We start from the raw sequence: 18989 nt of genomic DNA, 5'->3' as shown, positions 1-18989 counted from the left end.
ACATCTGATCTGTTTTCAGGAGTGCTTATGTAGTGCTTTGCTCATTCCGACTTTGTCCTTTCGTAGACGTGATTGCCTGTAATGTAATTCTGCTTGAGAAGCCTAATTCAAATCTTTAGTCAGGTTCCTTTCCCCTTGGTTGACTTTGTGTGTACTTGGGTTCTCCTTAGTGAATCTTATCTATTCAGATTAGGTAAGAATTCACATTATTGAATTTCTGCATGGTTAAAGAAAGACAATGAGACCTTAGAACCAGCTAGATCCAGTGGAACAAAATTCAGAACAAGTAATTTCACCATTACCTTACAAATGTAATCGGGCGATGGTGGTGCACGCCTTTAATCCCAGCACTCGGGAGGCAGAGGCAGGCGGATCTCTGTGAGTTCGAGACCAGCCTGGTCTACAGAGCTAGTTCCAGGACAGGCTCCAAAACCACAGAGAAACCCTGTCTCGAAAAACCAAAAAAAAAAAAAAAAGTCACAGTAATAATCGATGGACCTTATGAGTTTTGTAAATACGTGGTTGTTCAAAAAATTACTTGATCTCAGAATTTAGTAATGTTGCAGAGACATGAAATATCCTCTTAACTTGACAGAAGAAGGGTTTAATAGTATCTTGCCTTCTGCTGGCCCCAACTCTTACTCCAGCTGTACAGCTTTGACTGCTCTATTTCATGTTTTCTCTTAACTTTCTGCTTTGGAAGATGAGAATTTAGCCCTCTCTGTTTCCATTTCACACATAAATATACTGTCTTTTTCTTCCTCACATTTTTCACAAAATAATTCAGTACTCAAGTTTGTGGTGATGTATTTATTCCATATTAGGTTACTGAGTGTATAGAGTGTATTCTAGAGAGCCCACAGAGGTTTCCAAGATTGGCTCTGTAAGATTGCAGATAACTTATTCTTGTGGTTTGATTTTGTTTTTAATGTTTATGGGTATTTCGTCTGCATGTATATCTGCACCATGTGCCTGGTACTCAGGAAGGCCAGAAGAGAACATCAGATCCCCTGGAACTGAGTTACAGAGGGTTATGAGCCACCATGTGAGTGCTGGAAGAGCAGCTAAGCCCTGCAGATACTTTTGTTAATGAGACACTATGTTTCTCACTTCTTATTTTAAAATAACCATAGCGTTTTCTAGTATTTATGTGGCCTGTGAGCTTGTCTATATGTTAATAACAACTAAAACAATTACTTGTATGGTCTCGTGAAGTTAAAATTTTCTTTTATCAAAGAACATTGAAAAAATGTAAAATAGTGCCTCTCACTAAATATGGTTTAAAAAGAAATTTTCATTTAAAACATGTTAAAGGCCAAAGTGAGGGGTGGCACTTGCCTTTAATACCAGCACTTAAGAAGGTAGGAAGATCTCTGTGAGTTTGAGGCTAGCCTAGTCTATGTAATGAGTTCCAGGCCTACTGGAGCTACATAGTCTATAAAATGTATGCGCATAATCATGCAGGGATGTTTAGAATCAGGTGTGATGCACAGGCCTGTCATCCCAGCACTTGAGAGGTTGAGGCAGGGAGATCAGAGGAGGTCAAGACCATCCTCTGATGCATAGGTTCAGGGACAGCCTGGTTATGTGCGACCTTGCGTGTCTTTCTCAATGTGTGTGTATGACATTAAACCCTCACTTTTAAATTTATTACTGTAAAGTAGATGTTTGTTTGCTTTATTCAAAATATTCTTTTGCATTCTCTTTAAACTAAGTCCTAATTACTCTTTCCCTTTGAATGAACAGATCCCTTAGTGGGTTTAAAAAGCAGTGATTTGGATTTTTTGAGACAGATTCTTGCTACATAGTCCTGGCTGACCTGGAACTCATTCTGTGCTTCTCAAACTTGAAATAACTCTCCTGCCTCTTGTTTCTTGAGTGCTGGTGTGTCACTACCCTCAATTTACTTTTTACTTTATTATACAGTTGAAAATAACTTTTCACTAATGTGTTCCATGTGGCATGCTGTGATTCAGTATTGAAACATGAAAGTCTTTATGAAATTAAGCTCAGTGTACAGGAATTTTTGTCTTCCTGTGTTCCCAGGAGAAATAAACTCAGGCACTTCATCTTGACAAGTACATAGCAGGTATTTGTGCATAGATGCTGTGATGGAACAGGGCAGATAGAAAACAGATAGAGTACCTGGTAGGTACTCGCTTCAATGGCTGTGCTCTCCAGCATCTATACAGTGAGAAGTAACTTTAGGTTGAAGATCAAACAAACCATTATAAAATTTTCTGGGGGGGGGGACCTAAAACCACTAAGTTTTATGTACTGGATTTAAAATATTAAAAGATAAGAAAGATTCTAGGGGCTCTCAGAAATATGGAAATTAAATCTATAGAACAGAGGCTTCAGATTCATTTTAAGGTGACCTAACAATTTTTTGCAACAGTTTAGAGTTTTCCAAAGGAATTGGCCTGTGTGATTTAATCTAACTGCTGTGATTGTCTCAGCTGTTTGTGAACTAGATACTGTTCACAGCCACGGTCAGGCCTCAGGCTCTCAGACAGCACTGCTTATGTTGTGACAGTCCCCATTTCTTCAGTACCAGAAGTGGTTGCCTTTGTGATGTACATTGAGATGCTTTGGAGAACATAACAGCATCTCATCTGAAAGCCTTGGACATCATGACCCAAATCACTAGAAGAAATAAAAATTCTCACTCTGCTTATATTTCTGAGATTAAACTAAAATTTGAATTTACACTTTTTTTTGATAAAAGGGAGTGTTTCAAACTATTAAAAGCTTCCAGGTATATCATTTTACTGATCTTCCATACTGCAGACAGGATATTCTTCACACCTAAGTAAGTGGTAGTTCTTTGCCCAAACATTAATTTCTTAGTGAGCAGCCATAATGATTCCATGGCACTGATGACAGTGGCCGTGAGTTGGGTGAGACAGCACTTTGGGGACTGTACCAGTACAGAGAACTTCCGCCTCAATCATCCCATCCAAGTTCATGTTAATGCTTTGGTTATTGGTTTTATCTTTTAAATTCTGTCTCCCCTCTGCCTATAGGTTTGTAAAAGAATGGACTTGGTCTGTCAGAGAATGTTGAATCAGGGATTTCTGAAAGTGGAGAGGTACCATAATCTATGTCAGAAGCAAGTTAAAGCACAACTGCCAAGGTATGTTCTAGTTAGTGTTGGGGGTACCACGGGTTTGCTCGGTGAGAAATGAACAATCGGGCCAGGCAGTGTGGGGCACGCCTCTAATCCCAGCACTTGGGAGGAGAGGCCAGTGGATCTCTGAGTTTGAGGCCAACCTGGTCTCCAGAGCAAGTTCCAGAATAGCAAGGGCTACCCAGAGAAACCCTGCCTCGAAAAAACAAGGAAAAAGAAGAAGAAGGCTGGAGAGATAACTCACTTGTTCTTGCAGAGAACCAAAATAATGAAGATCACAGGCTGGGCAGTGGTAGCAAGTGCTCTTATCCCAGTCCTTGAGAGTCTGAGGCAGGTAGACTTCTGTGAGTTTGAGGCCAGCCTGGTCTACACAGTGAGTTTCAAGACAACCAGGGCTCTGTAGAGAGACTGTCTCAAAACAACAAAGAAAAATTGAGTCAGGTGTGATGGTGCACATCTATAATCCTAGCACTTGGGCAGGGGAAGCAGGAGGATCAGGAATTCAAGGCCAGCCTTGGGTTCATTAGCAGACTTGAGGCTAGCCTGGTTTACATGGGTCTCAAAAACACAAAATGAAAGAAAAGAGAGATAGATTAGGGGGAAGAAAAAATACATAAAGAAATAGAAGAGCATGTATGTTTGCGGCCTGGAAGGTTCTGTTTTTAATGTGACAGTACTTCTCAGGTCTGTCTATACATACATACATGCATACATACATTACATAAATTACACATGTATTTTATACACGCACACATAGTCTTGACCAAGGCTCAGCTCTATACACTCATATTTTTTAGAATTTGGACAGCTAATCTTAAAATTCTTATGGAAATATAAGAGACCCAGATTAACTATCACAGTTTTGAGTAACAGTGTTGGAAGACTAATACCTCCTGATTTTAAAACTTAGTACTAAGCTACAGTAATCAAAACAGTATGCTACATACAAGTATAATTATAGACACAGATCAATGAGATAAAATAGAGAGTCTGGAAAATAACCCTTGTATACTTAGATTTGATTTTCAGTGAGGATGCCAAGAAAGTTCAGCTGGAGAAAAAAATGATGTTTTTTAAAAATTGGATCAGGCAAGGTGATATGATACATGCTTTCAATCTCAGCACTTGGGCGGCAGAGGCTGAAGGATCTTTGAGTTCAAGGCCAGCCTGGTCTATGTAGCAGGACTACATAGAGAGACCCTGTCTCAAAATAATAATAATATAAATTGGGACTTAGGGGTCAGCAAGGTCACTCACAAGTAAGGGCACTGATGACCTGGTTCTAGAACTCACATGATGTAAAGAGAGCTGACTTCCACGGTTTGTTCTGCCACACACATACAAGTTTAAAAAATTGGGGCTAAATAAAGCAAAAACTTGTACGTATAAAGCTGGCCACTACCACACTCTAGCAAAGGACTCTAGGTAACTACACTTGCTCTTGAACCCCTAGAGCACATAATGTTACAAGTAAGAGTGGCTTCACCAGCTAGATAGTATAGTACATGCCCCTAATTTCAGAATCCAAAAAGCTGGGGCAGGAGAGTCACAAGCTGGAGGCCTGCCTTAGCTACAGAGCAAGTTTGAAGCCATCTTGAGCTGTGTGATGAGACCTGTCTCAAGACAAGCTGAAGCCTAGAAAGATGGCTCAGCAATTCAGAGCATTTGTTGCCCTTGCAGAGAACCCAGGTTCAGTTCCCAGCACCCACATGACAGCTCACAACTTTCTGTAACTCCAGTTTCAGGTGATTCAACAACTCCTGACTTCTGCGGGTAACAAGCACCCACATGGTGTACATAAATACATGTAGCCAAATATCCATACACATAAGATTAAATCCTTTTGTAAAAAAACAAAATGAACCAAATTAAGTTAAACAGACACATTACAATAAAGTAGCTTGCCCCAAATGTGTGTTCAAGAGAAATTAAAATGTGTGTCCATACAAAAGCTTGAAGACTATAGCTCAGTGGAGCACTTGACTACCTTGTACAAGGTCCTGTCTTAGGGTTTCTATTGCTGTTGTCTTCTGTTGAAGAGACACCATGACCACAGCAATTCTTATAAAGGAAAACATTTCACTGGGGTGGCTTACAGTTTCAGAAGTTCAACCCATTATCGTCATGCCAGGACATGGTAGCATGCAGGCAGACATGGTGCAGGAGAAGTAGCTGAGAGTCCTACATCTTGCAGGCAACAGGAAGTGGTCTGTCTCACTGGGAGTACCTTGAGTTCTGAGGAAACCTCAAAGCACACCTCCTAATAGCAACACTCCCTTTGGGGGCCATTTTCTTTCAAACCACCACACGTGGTTCCCAGCACAACAAAAATACATACTTGTACACAGATGTCCTTGGGATCTTTATTTATAATCGAAATGTAGAAACAACCCAGATGTGTAAAGGGATGATATCTAAGTATAAGGGGGTGTTATTCAGCAATTAAAAGGTCAGTGTTAGAGCATTGGTGAACTGTGACTAGAGAAATGGATGCACAAAGGGCTACCCATCACAGTCCTGTTATTCCAGTGTTCAGACTAAGGAGATCATAGAAACAGAAGGTAGATGAGTTGGCAGATGGTTGCAAGTTTTCTTTTTATGGTGATGGTGTGCCAAATTTAGATAATGGTAATGGTGATGCCACTCTTAAACACACAGAATCTATTCTGATTAAACTACATACAAAGTAGGTTGTGGCGTTAGTACAGTGTGTGCCCAACTGCCTTCTAAATAAAGAAATACTGAATTGTATGTGTGAGTTACTTCTGAGTAAAACTGTTAGAAAAGATTGAAATAGAGAGAGGGGTTTTGGGATCAAGCTCAGGACCTCACAAGTACTGGGCAAGTGGTCTACCACTGTGCTACACTGCCAGCTGTGTATTTTTTTAAGAAACTGGTATTTTGTTAGCAGTAGTTCTTGTTAAAGATATATGAGCATTACAGTTATGACCCAGTTGCAAATGTCTAAATTAGCATGTTCGTCTGTCTGTGTTGTTAAGGTATTTTGTTTGGCTAACATTGTATTCTACACTACTGCTTTAATGGGTGCCACTGACTTATTGTTATTTCAGGAGAGAGTCAGAAAGGAGAAACCATTCCTTAGCTCGTCATGCAGATATCCTTGCTGCCGTGGAAACAAGGCTGTCACTGTTAAATATGACTTTCATGAAGTATGTGGACTCCAACCTCTGTTGCTTCATACCAGGAAAGGTAACCAGTGCTGCATAGCTAGAAAGCTGGGCTGCCCTGTGTAAACTAAGTCTTACAAATGTTAAAACACTTTATGGTGTCAGAAATATTACTTCTCTGAATGAATTTTTATTAGTGGGTTTACTTAGCTTTTCTGTACAATTATAAATATGTATCATTCGTGTGGTGTTGACATTTAAAAGTCTAATTGTAAAGTGCACACTAGAAATGAGAGGCTTGGTGGGGATTCATAGTTAAGAAAACATTCTGACCTTTATGGTCAAAATATCAGCAATGCCACAATGAACAAAACACAGATTGTGCTGCCTTCAAGATTGTTAGAGTTTGGGGAAAGGTAGGATGGAGGGTTTGCTGGGTTTGGTTTTGTCTGAGAAATGTTTGGTAATGATGAGTATATTTAACCAGAGTAGTATTTGTTGTGTGGGAATATACCAGGGTTAAGGAGTCCTCCTTACCACACTAAGTATGGGACTTGGACAATTATTAAGTAAATTCCCTTCCCCAGCCGCACTGCATGATCTGACACTTATGGAAGCACCCTACTTGTTGAATAAAGTGTCAGTTCAAGTGAGATATAGAAGCATGGGAATGGATTTAAAGATCATTTTGCTTCTTGATAGACCTTGGCAAAAGTGTCCTTTCAGTCATAGGAACTTCTTAATACCTAGTGAAATTATTTCCAGAAACAGTTTAGCGCTACAGTGTATGTAGATACTATTTCCATTCTCAGTTTGCAGTAACATCTGGTTTGATGGCTTATACTTTGACTTCAAGTCTTCCTAGTTGTATCTTATTTCTCCATATAACCTACAAATGCTTTTATAAGATTATGCTGTAAAAGCATGACTAACTAAAAACTGGGTTCCGTTTTTTTATTTTTATTGTATGTGGACTGGTGTTTTCCTGCATATATGTCTGTGTGAGAATGTCAGATCCCCTGGAGCTGGAGTTACAGGTAGTTGTGAGCTGCCATGCGGGTGCTCAGAGTTGAACCTGGGGCCTCTGGGAGAGCAGCTAGTGCTCTTAACCACTGAGTCAGCTCTCCAGCCTCGGGTTCAGATTTTTTATACCAGATTTTATCTATGTACAGCCCTTAACTCTTTGTGTGCTGCTGAAAAGTCCTTTGAGCCTGATGACTTGCCCTCTCCAATAGACAGTTCTCACTGTGCGTCTCATTTTTAATGATGGGAGCAATAGGCATAGCTTCCAGTTTCCTGCCCTCAGAGAAAGTGCAGCCAGCTGTTCTAACAGAGGGGTTTGTGACTGGACTGCGGACCTGCAGAGATGAGTGCTTTTTGTCTGACCTTTCCAGACATTGTAGCCATTCTTCATTTGGGTTCATGTGCCTGAATCGGTAGATTTGTACTGCCTGAGTAACTGCAGTGAAGACCAGCTGAGTTCTACTCCTCGGGAACCGTTTGTTAGCTTTTCAGTTTAAATTCTAGTACCAAACCAGTGGGCAACAGTGGCATCTTCAGGTTTCTCAGCATTGCTAGGCAGCTCCTAGATCGGGCCTTCATTTGCCCACAGTAGAGCTCACCCGGGAGGAACTTTGTGTGACATTCACCTGGGAAGATGGAGTCCTCCTCTCCCTTTCCTGCCGTTACCACACTGGGCATTCATGAAGCGCATGCTCGTTGTCAGAGCACCTTTCCTATGTGCTCCCTCACTTGTGCTCCTCCCAGCCATGTGTGGGGTGGGACAGACATTCCTGTCCTGTCTCATGGGCAAGAAAGCTGAAGCCCAGGGAATCTGGTTGCAGCAGAGTTTACTCCAACATGGTGTCTCACACCCCTACTGCATCCTTACAGCCGTCCTCACTGTGAATCCATTGCCACAGGGTTTTTTTCTCCAGCAAATGAGTACTTGACTGAAAACAACCAAAAATGATAACTTTTATTTTTATTTAGATCAATGGTTTATCATACTTGGATTTTTGTTTGTTTCTTAAAATTACCTTCTTTAATAGCTTATGTTATGGTGATATTTTGTTTGTAATCTAACAAATAAAGCCTGCCTGAAGATCAGCGTGCAGAGCTAAGCCACTAGTTAGCCACAGAGTCCAGGCAGTGGTGGCACACACCTTTAATCCCAGCACTCAGGAGACAGAGGCAACGGATCTCTGTGAGTTCAAGGCCACCCTGGGCTTCACGAGATTGATTCTGTCTAAAAGAGAAACAGAGCTCACACAAAGGTGACCCCAGCACTAGGGGGTGGAGACAGGAACAACGTGGCTGGGCAGAGAGAGGAATGTAACGCAGGGAGGGGAGAGGAGGAGCTCAGAGGCAGTCTGAGGTTTCTGAAAGAGATTCAGTCAGGATTCCTAGAGACAGAATCGTCCCTTTGGTCTGAACATTGGTAGAGAGAGGAACTCTCTAGGTTGTTGCTCTGCTTCTCTGATCCTTCAGCTTTCACCCCTGATAGCTAACTTGAGTTTTTATTACTAAGACCAATTAGAATTTGTGTTATATTATGTTTTGCCTGAAACAACAGCATTTTACTCAATAATTGTTATTTTTTAAAAATACGTTGCTGTGGACTAGAGGCACAGCTCAGTAGTTAGGAGCAATGGATGCCCTTCCAGAGGTCCTGAGTTCAATTCCCAGCAACCACGTGGTGGCTCACAAACATCTACAGTGTGATCTGATGTTCTCTTCTGGCGGAAAGTCATACATGCAGATAGAGCACTCATTCATTAAATAAATAGATAAATCTTTAAAAATATATAGGTTGCTGTTACTTTATGTTTCTTAATTAAAATAGCTAATTTAAGCCAGTTGGTGGTAACACACACCTTTATCCCAGCACTCAGGAGGCAGAGACAGGTGGACCTCTGAGCTAGTGGTCAGCCTAGTCTACCAAGCAACTTCCAGGACAGCCAAGGCTATACAGAGAAACCTTGAAACCCTGTCTCAAGTGCCCACCCCCCAAAGCTAATTTAACAAGGATATTCCCCTAATGAGACCCCTTCCACTAGGCCTTACCTCTTAACAGACTTGTAAGTAACACTTAACTGAAAACCAAGGCTTTCATATGTAAGCCTCCTGAGGCTACTGTAGACACATTAATAGCTAATTTTCCTATTAATTGTAAACTTGATTTAGTGTATGGTTTCTTGTCCCCAAGATTACATTCCTTTAGATTATTATACTATATCCCTTTCACTGAAATTGAGGTGTATAGTCAGTAATTTATTAAGTTGCTTAAGTAAGTTAGAAAAACAAAAGTGTGATTTAAATTAGGTTGCCAGACATCACAATATTGAGACTTTGCCTTCTAGAGGAAGGATCAGCATGTGTTTTTCAGTGAAAACTAGAGAGTCGTCATTTTGGCTCTGTTTTCTGGTTCCAGTTCTTAGTGACAACTGGACAGCGTGGAGTAAAGAACTAGATAAGTTCATACACAGACCACCACTCTCATAGTGCACTCCTCTCTCAGACCTAAGACTGCCCTCCTCTGGGTGAATGGTGGGCAGCTGGTCTTCTGACCGTGCAGCAAGGAAGAGTGGCATGGGTAGGCGCGGCTTCTAGCCATTACTTGGAGTCCTGATACCGCTGTGTCCTGTTGGAACTCAGTGGCCCTCAGAGAGAGGGTTTTCAAAGTATGATGGTTGTACAGCGCCAAGAAACTGACCAAATGTCCAAACAGACCTAAAATGTACACACTGGGTGTGATTGGTTTCTTCCTCATGATCTAGGAAGGAAAATAGGGGCCCAACAGTGTTGTTCAGACCCAGCAATTGTAGCCAGTTTTCTCTTTAATATGTACTCTTTATTGAACCGTTTGAAAATGTGTTAAAGATATTAGTAATTCTTGGTTCTTAGATATGTTCTATGTTTCCTAAGAACTAGGGCAGTCTTTCTTCCATAACCATAGTGCAGGTAGAAAACCAGGAAATTAAGCATTAATAAAATACTTGTATTTATCCTTGACAGTTTATATTCAGATTTCATTACATCACAGTAATACTTTCCTAGTGGTTTTCTTTCTTTCTCCCTCTCTTCCTCCCTCTCTCTCCCTCTCCCTCCTTCTCCTTCCCTTTCTCTCTCCCTCTCTTCCTCCCTCTCTCCCTCTCTCCCTTTCTCTCTCTCCCTCTCTCTTCCTCCTCTCCCTCTCTCCCTCTCTCTCTCACCTCTTCTTCCCTCTCTCTTCCTCCTTTCCCTCTCTCTCTGTCTCCTTCTCTTCCCTCTCTTCCTCCCTCCCTTCTTCTCTCTCTCCCTCCCTCTCTCTTCCTCTCTCTCCCTCCCCCCTCTCCTTCCCTCCCTCTCTCTCCTTCCTTGTTTCTAAGGTCCTGGAACTTGCTATGTACAACAAGTCAGTCTTGGAGCCTTGAACAGAGATCCGCCTGCCTCTGCCTCCTGAGCACTTGGATTAAAGATGTGCACGACCATACCCAAGTAATTAATATTAAATAATTAAAATAATCGGGTATAATTTTGTTCTTTCTTTTTCTTCAGTCCTCCCTCCCCCTCCCTCTTTCTCTTTCTTTTATTATTTCTTTTGTTCTTTCTTTCTTGTTTCTCTCTTTTTTTCTTTCTTTCTTGGGACAGGGTCTTACTCTGTAGTCCTGGCTGGCCTGTATTCACAGAGATGTGCTTGTCTCTGCCTCCTAAATGCTGGAACTAAAGGTGTGGACCACCACACCAGGCAGTCTTCAGTTTCTTGATTATCACAGGTCAGTTATGATGAGGGGTGACTATGCAGGTTTATCTAGTATCTGAAACACTGTGGGGGGTTTTTATTAGATTTCTTACGAAATGCTCTTAAACATAAGATTACTTGAGATTATTTCTTTATTTTACTGTGACTAGTCCAACTTAAAGATGTAAGCCTTTAATTGAAGAAACGGTCTTTTAAAAAACAAAGGTGTATGTGGGGGTAAGTGCCTGCAGAGACCGGAAATGGAATACAGGTGGCTGTACAGGTCCTCTACTTAAGCACCCTTCTTGGATAACTAGGAAGATCGGATTTGCTTTTTATATGCTGTAGTCTTAAGTAGAAGCAAACAACAAAGACTCACTAGACTGAAAGGTGACAGTGAAACAGGATAAGCAATTGAGGAACTCCTGTAAGGATTAAAAATATAAACTATTGTTCTAAGTGAAATAAGAAAAGGGATTCAGACAAACACATGCCATACAAGGAATACTCAGAACCATTTTGATTACAGAAGGCATTTTTTAAAAATTAAGTGGGAAGGATGAGGTTAATGTAAAAAAATCAGAGGTAGAACAGAGGGATGGAGGCGGTGGAAGGATTCCAGTGGAAGCTCACCAGTAGACTTGAAAAGATAAACTCTTGCCCAGGAAAGCCTGAAGTTGCGGATGATCGGTGCCATTATTTTACAGTTTGAACGTGTGCTCCGTGCAGTGAAGTTTTTGTGTAGAAATGTGATAATGTTCACATGGGGACTATGCCAAACTTCTTATACAGAAATATTCGTGAAGATGTAGTCTATTGCTTCAGGCCTAGCTAGGGTTTGGTATGTGGTGTATTGTTTGAAGGGCATACAGACAGCCGTTAGATAGTCCTTGAGGTCCACCGTCTCTGCTCTCTCCCAGAAGTATTTGTTTTGTTGTACTCTGTTTTTTGTTGCTTGTTGGTTTTGAGATAGGGTAGCCGGATTGACCTACAGTTGTGTTCACTTGCCTCAGCCTGTGAGTGCTGGGGTCACAGGTGTGCCCCACCAAACTTAGCCAGTTAAGGAGAAATGAGCAGATGTGCTCTGAGATGGTTTCTCTATGTAGCCCTGGCTGTCCTAGAACTCACTCTGTAGACCAGGCTGGCCTCAACCTCACAGAGATCTACCTGCCTCTGCCTCCTGCATGCTGGGATTAAAGGCTTAGGCTAATGCTCAGCTAATGATTGTTTTTAAAAACATACCCTAGAATAAATGCCTCAGATACAATATCACACATGTTAGTTAATTGCCTATCTTGTCACCTATCCTTTTATGCCATCCACCTGCCTCAGCTCCATTCCTTTATTTTTCCTTGTTTTGTTGTACTCATTCATTCATATGTGCTTTTGAAATAGGATCTCACTAGGTAACCTAGGCTGGCCCTGAACTTGTGGTCTTCCTGCCTTACCCTCCTGAGCACTGGGGTTGCAGGCTTGGCCACCACTCCTGACTGTTGTTTTTATTCAACCTTCTGTCTTCTCTGCCTTCCCCTATTTGCTGAAAGTTTACCTGTTGCTATTTCCATACCCTCATTCGACTGCCCAGTTCTCTAAGTGAGTCTCACCTCCTTGCCATCTGTGTCTCACTTTATTTGTACATGGAACTCACTGTAGTCTGTCTGATGTGTGCTTGCCATTTCATTTTACTATATACTGGATTTCTAGCATGGTAGTTGAATAAGTTATTGAAAAAAGTTTTGTTTTGTTTTATTTTTGAGACAGGGTTTCTCTGTAGTTTTTGGTGCCTGTCCTGGAACTAGCTCTTGTAGACCAGGCTAGCCTTTAACTCACAGAGATCTACCTGCCTCTGCCTCCCAAGTGCTGGAATTAAAGGCATGTGCCACCACCGCTCAGCTAAAAAGTTAATTTTCTTCTACCATGAGTTCTGTATGGAATAGTAGTGGCAGAAAAATATAGCACTAGCCATTGGTTCCTTGGTTGTGCCTTTGACTCCCTGATCCCATGTTCTCTCTCTGGACCCAGACCCTCTGTGCTGTCTGTCTCTGCTGAATTGCCTACATCTGCAGTTTGCCTCCTGTCCTCCCGACCTTGACCCAGCGGCCTCTGACACGCATCACCTTATTGCCCATTGAGCTCAGCACAGTATGTCTGCCTGACCTCTGCCTCAGCTCATTCATTCTTAGTCAGTCCTTGCCCACAGAACTGGCCACTACTTCGGTGAAGTCATCTTATGTTTATACAAAGGACCATTCCTCCTAACAGTTTAATTTTGCCGATACTTACAGTATCTAGACTGATCAGGGATCATCACCTTGAACTTGAATCAAGAAAACATTAAGGGCTAGGCTTTGTCCATGTACTATTAGGCTAGATTCTGTGTTTTCTTTTAACTAGTAAACACTGTGTGTTTATTCTGAGTCAAAAAGAGAAGGCAGATTACAAGACTAACCCAGAGTTGGAATGAATGCAGCGAGAGGAAAATGGTATTCAAGGAGGTTTGAGACTCTGGTGGCATAATGGTTTGGCTTATAGCCCCCAGTTCTTATGAGATTCAGTCCCATTGCAACAGACATTATTTGAACTGTGGTCTTCAAAGATGTGAATCACTATTTTCGGGTCTGTATTGAAGCTCTGCGTGTGTGAACAATACCCTGGCAGGGAGTAAAGCTCAGCATGCTTGGCTAAGGATGTTCAGAAACTGTTCAAGTAGGAGAGGAGAGGGTTGGAAACCAGTGTGGTAAGCACTTGTTTCTTCTTCATTGATGTTATGCCTTCAGTTTCCCTATTGCAATTAAAATAGAAAGGGACATTTTGCTGCCCTTTGGTAATGATGAGAAAGTGTGGCCTGGAAGCTTATTCCACGCTGTGTCAACTCTTAGAAAAACAAAGCTTTACGGGGTAGAAAGAGCACAAGAGAAAGAGCAGTCAGACTGAGTTCTTGGGACTTGGGGACAGAATCAGGTTTGAGTGTAGACTTGGGTAACCCTTCCCTACCACTACTCAATGCAGAACTGTGATGTCTGCATTTAATCCTAATTTCTGTAGCAGCGTGTGTGGCTCTTGTTGTATGGTGTATACTCATGTGTCTCCCTGGTTGCTCCGATTTCCCTCAGGGCAGGGGTGTAGTCTGTTCTGACTCTAGCTTTGACACAGTGCCCTGATGCAGTAAGGATGCTTCTAAGTCTAGGTATAAAGTGCTGTAGTCCAGAGCCTGTGCCGTGAATGCTCATGCCGAGCTCTGAGTCTTCACAGCAACTGTCATCCCCTCTCTACTATTTAGCTGATCTCTTTTTTACAGCTTTATAAAGTGCTAACAAGATTCTTTCTTGTAGGTAATTGATGAGATTTACCGTGTACTGAGATACGTCAATTCTACCAGAGCCCCTCAGCGAGCCCATGAAGTGCTACAGGAATTACGGGACATCTCCTCCATGGCCATGGAGTACTTTGATGAGAAGATCGTTCCCATTCTGAAGAGGAAATTACCAGGATCAGATGTGTCTGGAAGACTCATGGGCTCTCCTCCAGGTGTCTTTTTGGTTTTTTTCCTTTTGCAGACAGAGTCTCACTATGTATCTGTACCCCAAGCTGGCAACCGACCATGTTGGCCTCTGGAGTGCTGGGAACATGGCTGTGCACCACAGCACAGCAGCTCCCCGTGGCATGTGTCTCAGTTTTTTGTTTGTTTTGGTTTGGGTTTGTTTTTTGTTTTACTTAAATTATGCTCTCTAGATCCATTTCATGGCTAATTCATTGCATGAGGCCACAACTGCTGACTTAAAATGAATTTTTATTATAATAAACCCCAAAAACCTAAAGTAAGCTGAACGATTAACCCTTCAGATGCTTTCTCCACAGTTCCCGGACCATCTGCAGCCCTGACGACAATGCAGCTCTTCTCCAAGCAGAACCCTTCGAGACAGGAGGTCACCAAGCTCCAGCAGCAGGTTAAAACCAATGGTGCTGGTGTGACTGTCCTCAGGCGTGACATTTCTGAGCTCCGCACCAAAGTGCAAGAACAGCAGAAACAGCTCCAAGACCAAGACCAGAAACTGCTAGAGCAGACCCAGATCATAGGTGAACAGAACGCACGGCTGGCAGAGCTGGAGCGGAAGCTTCGAGAAGTCATGGAAAGTGCAGTAGGAACATCCTCAAGTTCTGGGCAGGGTGAGGACTCTCCTCGGAAACGAAGGAAGGCGACAGAAGCCATAGACTCTCTTAGGAAATCCAAACGACTGCGGAACAGGAAGTAAATTGGAATGTGGCTGTAGCTCTGGGGAAGATGTCTGTGGCCGGGAGTTTAAGCAGCTCTTCCTGTGAGGATACTAGAGCAACATGGCGTCCCTTAGGCTTCCAGGCGATCAGAACACAACTTACACTTGGCTCTTGTGGTTGGCGTCCCTTCTTGCGCTTCTCTGGTGGAGCTGATGCAGAGAACCTCTTACTTTGCAATAGATCTGTACTAACCAGACCCATGCTATCGTGTTTGGGAGCTAACGTTTTTCCTGTGCAGATGATGTGTTAAGTTTGTCTGTTTCAGCATATATGCACATTACATACGGATTTTAACAAACCATTCTTGACAGACTCAAAGTTAAGTTTAATACATAAAATGTCCTGTTCACTTGAAAGAAAAAAAATCTACTTTTTAAATGGACACTATCTTGTTTTTTTTTGTTTTTTTTTTTTTTAAAGGTTGACTTTTTGTTTGTTATAAGTGACCTTTGTCTGGAATGTCTGAGAAGTTAATAGTGTGCTGTTGCAGTGGTGGGTAAGGAAGGCCCGCAGAGTGTTGCTGTAGAGGCTCTACAGTACTGACTATATTTTTATAAGCTACTGGCAAGGGATTTTCCAGTTATTCGATACATGCTTTCATTTCTCCTTGGGGCCATGGATGGGTGCATGCATTGCCTAGTCAGCTCTTGCACTGGTCCATCTTGACCTCTGGGCCACTTGCAGAGCTGCGCCTTCGCTTACTGTCTTCCTCTGCAGCGGCTTGCCTGGAGGGGAGGATTGGCAGTCCATTTGTCCTCGGGTTTCGCAGGCACAAGAGACTGTAGAGCCCATTGATGTGTCCTTTCTCTGTAGGGTTCAGGTACACTGGCCAAGCCTCTTTGTGTAGATGTCAGACCTCTGGGAAGCAGTCATGAGGCTGACTCGTCACTGTGCTCATGGGTCAACCATGACGAATAGGGACCCAACTGAAGGAAAGTTCCTTGAAGAAAATGTGCCGTGAAATTAGTTTGATCATTTCATATCTAAGGGCTGAGCCGGGTGAAGCCTTTGAATACCACTTTCGAGCTCCCGCGATAACTCTGACAGAAGCGTTAGTTTTCCGAGCTCCCACGATAACTCTGACGGAAACTTTAGATTTCTTTGCACTGTTTTGAGCTCGTAACTGGAAAAGTGTGTCTTGCACCGTCCAACCTTCTGAGTGGTCACCTTCACACTCTCCAGATTGTGTAAAGTGGTTCTTTTCCCCGTTGTGTATTTTTGAAACATCCAACAATCACTGTCCTATTTTATTTTAATGTACTAAATTATGTAGTTTTGTTCTTTTAACCATCTGTTGCTTTGGGCTTCAGTATTTATAGTAATTTAGCTGTGAGATAGTCAAAACTATCCCTTTCCAGGTGAAAGTTGACGCCTGTGGAAAACTAAGGTTTGGTAATCCCACAGTGGGAGGGAAGCATGAGGGTGTCCTCCGTCCAGCACGCTGTGTTGTGCATCCTTTAGGCTACTTTCACCGAGTGACACTTCCTGCCCCTAGGATTGTCCCCTCATGATCCTGCCCTTCCTTGGGTTTTGTTCAAGTCTGGCTTTGAAGGTCCGTTTACGATGTAGTGTGTTTCAGTGAGAATCCGCAACATGGCATCCAAGTGTCTCATGGTTTGTTGGGAAGGTAATTTTAAAATAAACAGTTTCCTAAAATGATTTGTCAGCCCAGGTCATCCATAACGGTCCTTGTCTAGAACTTGTTTTCTCAGCAGGTCTCACTTTTGCAATTCTAGGACGTAGCCATATCACTGTAGCCTTGGAGGAGGCCTATTGGGCACTCAGAGCTTGACTGTCTTAGTCTACTGTTGTGGTAGAAGAAGACTTTGGTAAGCATCAAAGTACAGGTTTTCAGAGTATAATCTTGTGCATCAAAGAAATAAGCCTCAAATTAGTTCTTCAGTAATTAAAAGTTTCTTTCAAACTACATCTAACTAGCCTAAATGTAATCACTAGTCTTCCATTTGTTGATGTGAGTGCCTGGCTTTCACAGGAAGAAGGGACATGTCTGCTGCACACGCCCGTGGTCTGCCCATCAGATTTGCACTTGCGTCATGAGTATCCATAACTATGAGAATAAAGTGCTACAGCTCGCTTGTCTTGAGCTTTACTCAGAGTAGCTAACTCAGGTCAGGCAGTTGTCTTCTCCACTTAATACAGTGCTTTCGGATAGCATAGTAGCATCTAGAGTTTTCCAAATCACGCATTATTAATAGCTAAAACTGACTTGCCATGGGAAAACAGCCCGCCTCCTGAGAGAGGCGTCTTGCGTTTCCTGGCAGAAGCTTACATGCTGTGGGTGGTTGACAGCTCATTTCGGAAAGTATCCCCACCGAGAAGTGGTTCCTCTGTGTGAATGCCTCGTTCCCATGTATAAGTTCATCCATGGTACACACTACACACAGGCATCCAAGCATGACAAGACATGGATGGGAGGTGAAGAGGACTGGCCCCGTCCCGCAGAGCCCTGCTCACCTCCCGTGTCCAGTGTAGTCACACCACTCTTCAGACTTCCCATCTGACGGAGAGCCTGGCGGTAACGGGGGGTTGTAGAGACTACTGGGGTACCCCAGGTCGAAAGCCAATGATTTAGAATCAACTTTTTTTTTTTTTTTTGTAAAACATGTTTTTGGAGTACTGAACTTCACAGGGGCTTGCCTTAATTTAGTAGTTTCAAGAGGTATGTGCTACTAGTCTATGTGTTGAAATGTTAAAATATTTTATGTAGCCCAAGAGTGGGTAAAACAGTTTAATGCCTACATAAATAAGCTAAAAGGTGTCACTGCAGCTGGGTTTTTAGAGAGTGGACATACAAGAAATAGGCTATGCGCCATGAACGGGAACTATGGCACCTTGGGGTTGCACTGTTTCATGCACTGTTTTCTATGCCATTTCATAGCCTGCACTTTAACCTCCAAAGAAATGCTGTGTGCTGCCCGTTCCTACTCGGTGAGCGCATTCCTGAGACGGCACTAATCCTATCATTTCTCTGTGCAGTCTTCCTCGTCTGAGTCCTCTGCTTCTTTAGCCATAATACTTTGTAGGAGCTGAGAACTCTTGTCCCTCCGTTTCCAACAGCGTAACATTTTAATTTAATGTAAACCTCATCCTTGGTGGTCAGCCCAGTCCTAGATCCTCTTCTAGCGGTGACTACCTCTTTTTTCTTAAACTGAACCCTCAGAAAGTAGACACCGTGAGATTTGCAAGCAGGAAGGGAACACAGGAAATGACACAGCTGCTTGGAAGTGACGGATTCTAACAGGAAATTTACTGTTCTGTGCTTTGGCTTGAGATCTACATGAGTTTCTTTAGGGCACAAGACGTTCAGTTAAAACTGCTTAAACAGAGCCCGCCATCTGCAGGAAGCTGTTTTCAACAAACGCTGTAAGCCAACAGTGACCACTGCTGGTGGAGTGTGGCCGCCGGCTGCTCTCGCTTTGAGTAAGCTAAATATCACAGACGAGAACTCAGGCAAGCTTGAGTGATGTTGGCTTTTCCCAATTTCCTAAGAACCCTAGTTATATTTCTGAAGCTCAAGCACTAAATCCACCTTTTACCGCTGTGTCTGAAGATAGCCACACGCTTTAGCATAGGAATCCAACCAGGCTATTATTGCCAAAGTCTAGTGGTTCATACTGCCAAAAGGTTTAACGTGTTGAAGATTCCTTTATGTGGTACCATATGTCTGTTTACTTATGCTCATGAGCAAAAATAAACCACTAGTTTACCTTGT

General features: G+C 42.5%; 1 protein-coding gene across 1 annotated transcript in view; it reads left to right on the top strand.

Annotated features, from left to right (window-relative positions):
- Positions 1-18989, top strand: part of Fbxo28 (F-box protein 28) — a 29515-nt gene extending 10526 nt beyond the window's left edge. The window contains exons 2-5 of the mRNA XM_075989357.1: positions 3027-3136; positions 6202-6340; positions 14314-14509; positions 14840-18989. Coding sequence (XP_075845472.1) covers positions 3027-3136; positions 6202-6340; positions 14314-14509; positions 14840-15234 — 840 coding nt within the window. The 3' untranslated portion in view covers positions 15235-18989. The remainder of the gene's footprint in view (positions 1-3026; positions 3137-6201; positions 6341-14313; positions 14510-14839) is intronic.

The sequence above is a fragment of the Microtus pennsylvanicus genome, chromosome 10 (assembly GCF_037038515.1).
Source record: "Microtus pennsylvanicus isolate mMicPen1 chromosome 10, mMicPen1.hap1, whole genome shotgun sequence".
Lineage (NCBI taxonomy): Eukaryota > Metazoa > Chordata > Mammalia > Rodentia > Cricetidae > Microtus > Microtus pennsylvanicus.
Note: the sequence above shows the minus strand (reverse complement) of the source record. Positions and strands in the feature narration are given on the sequence as shown.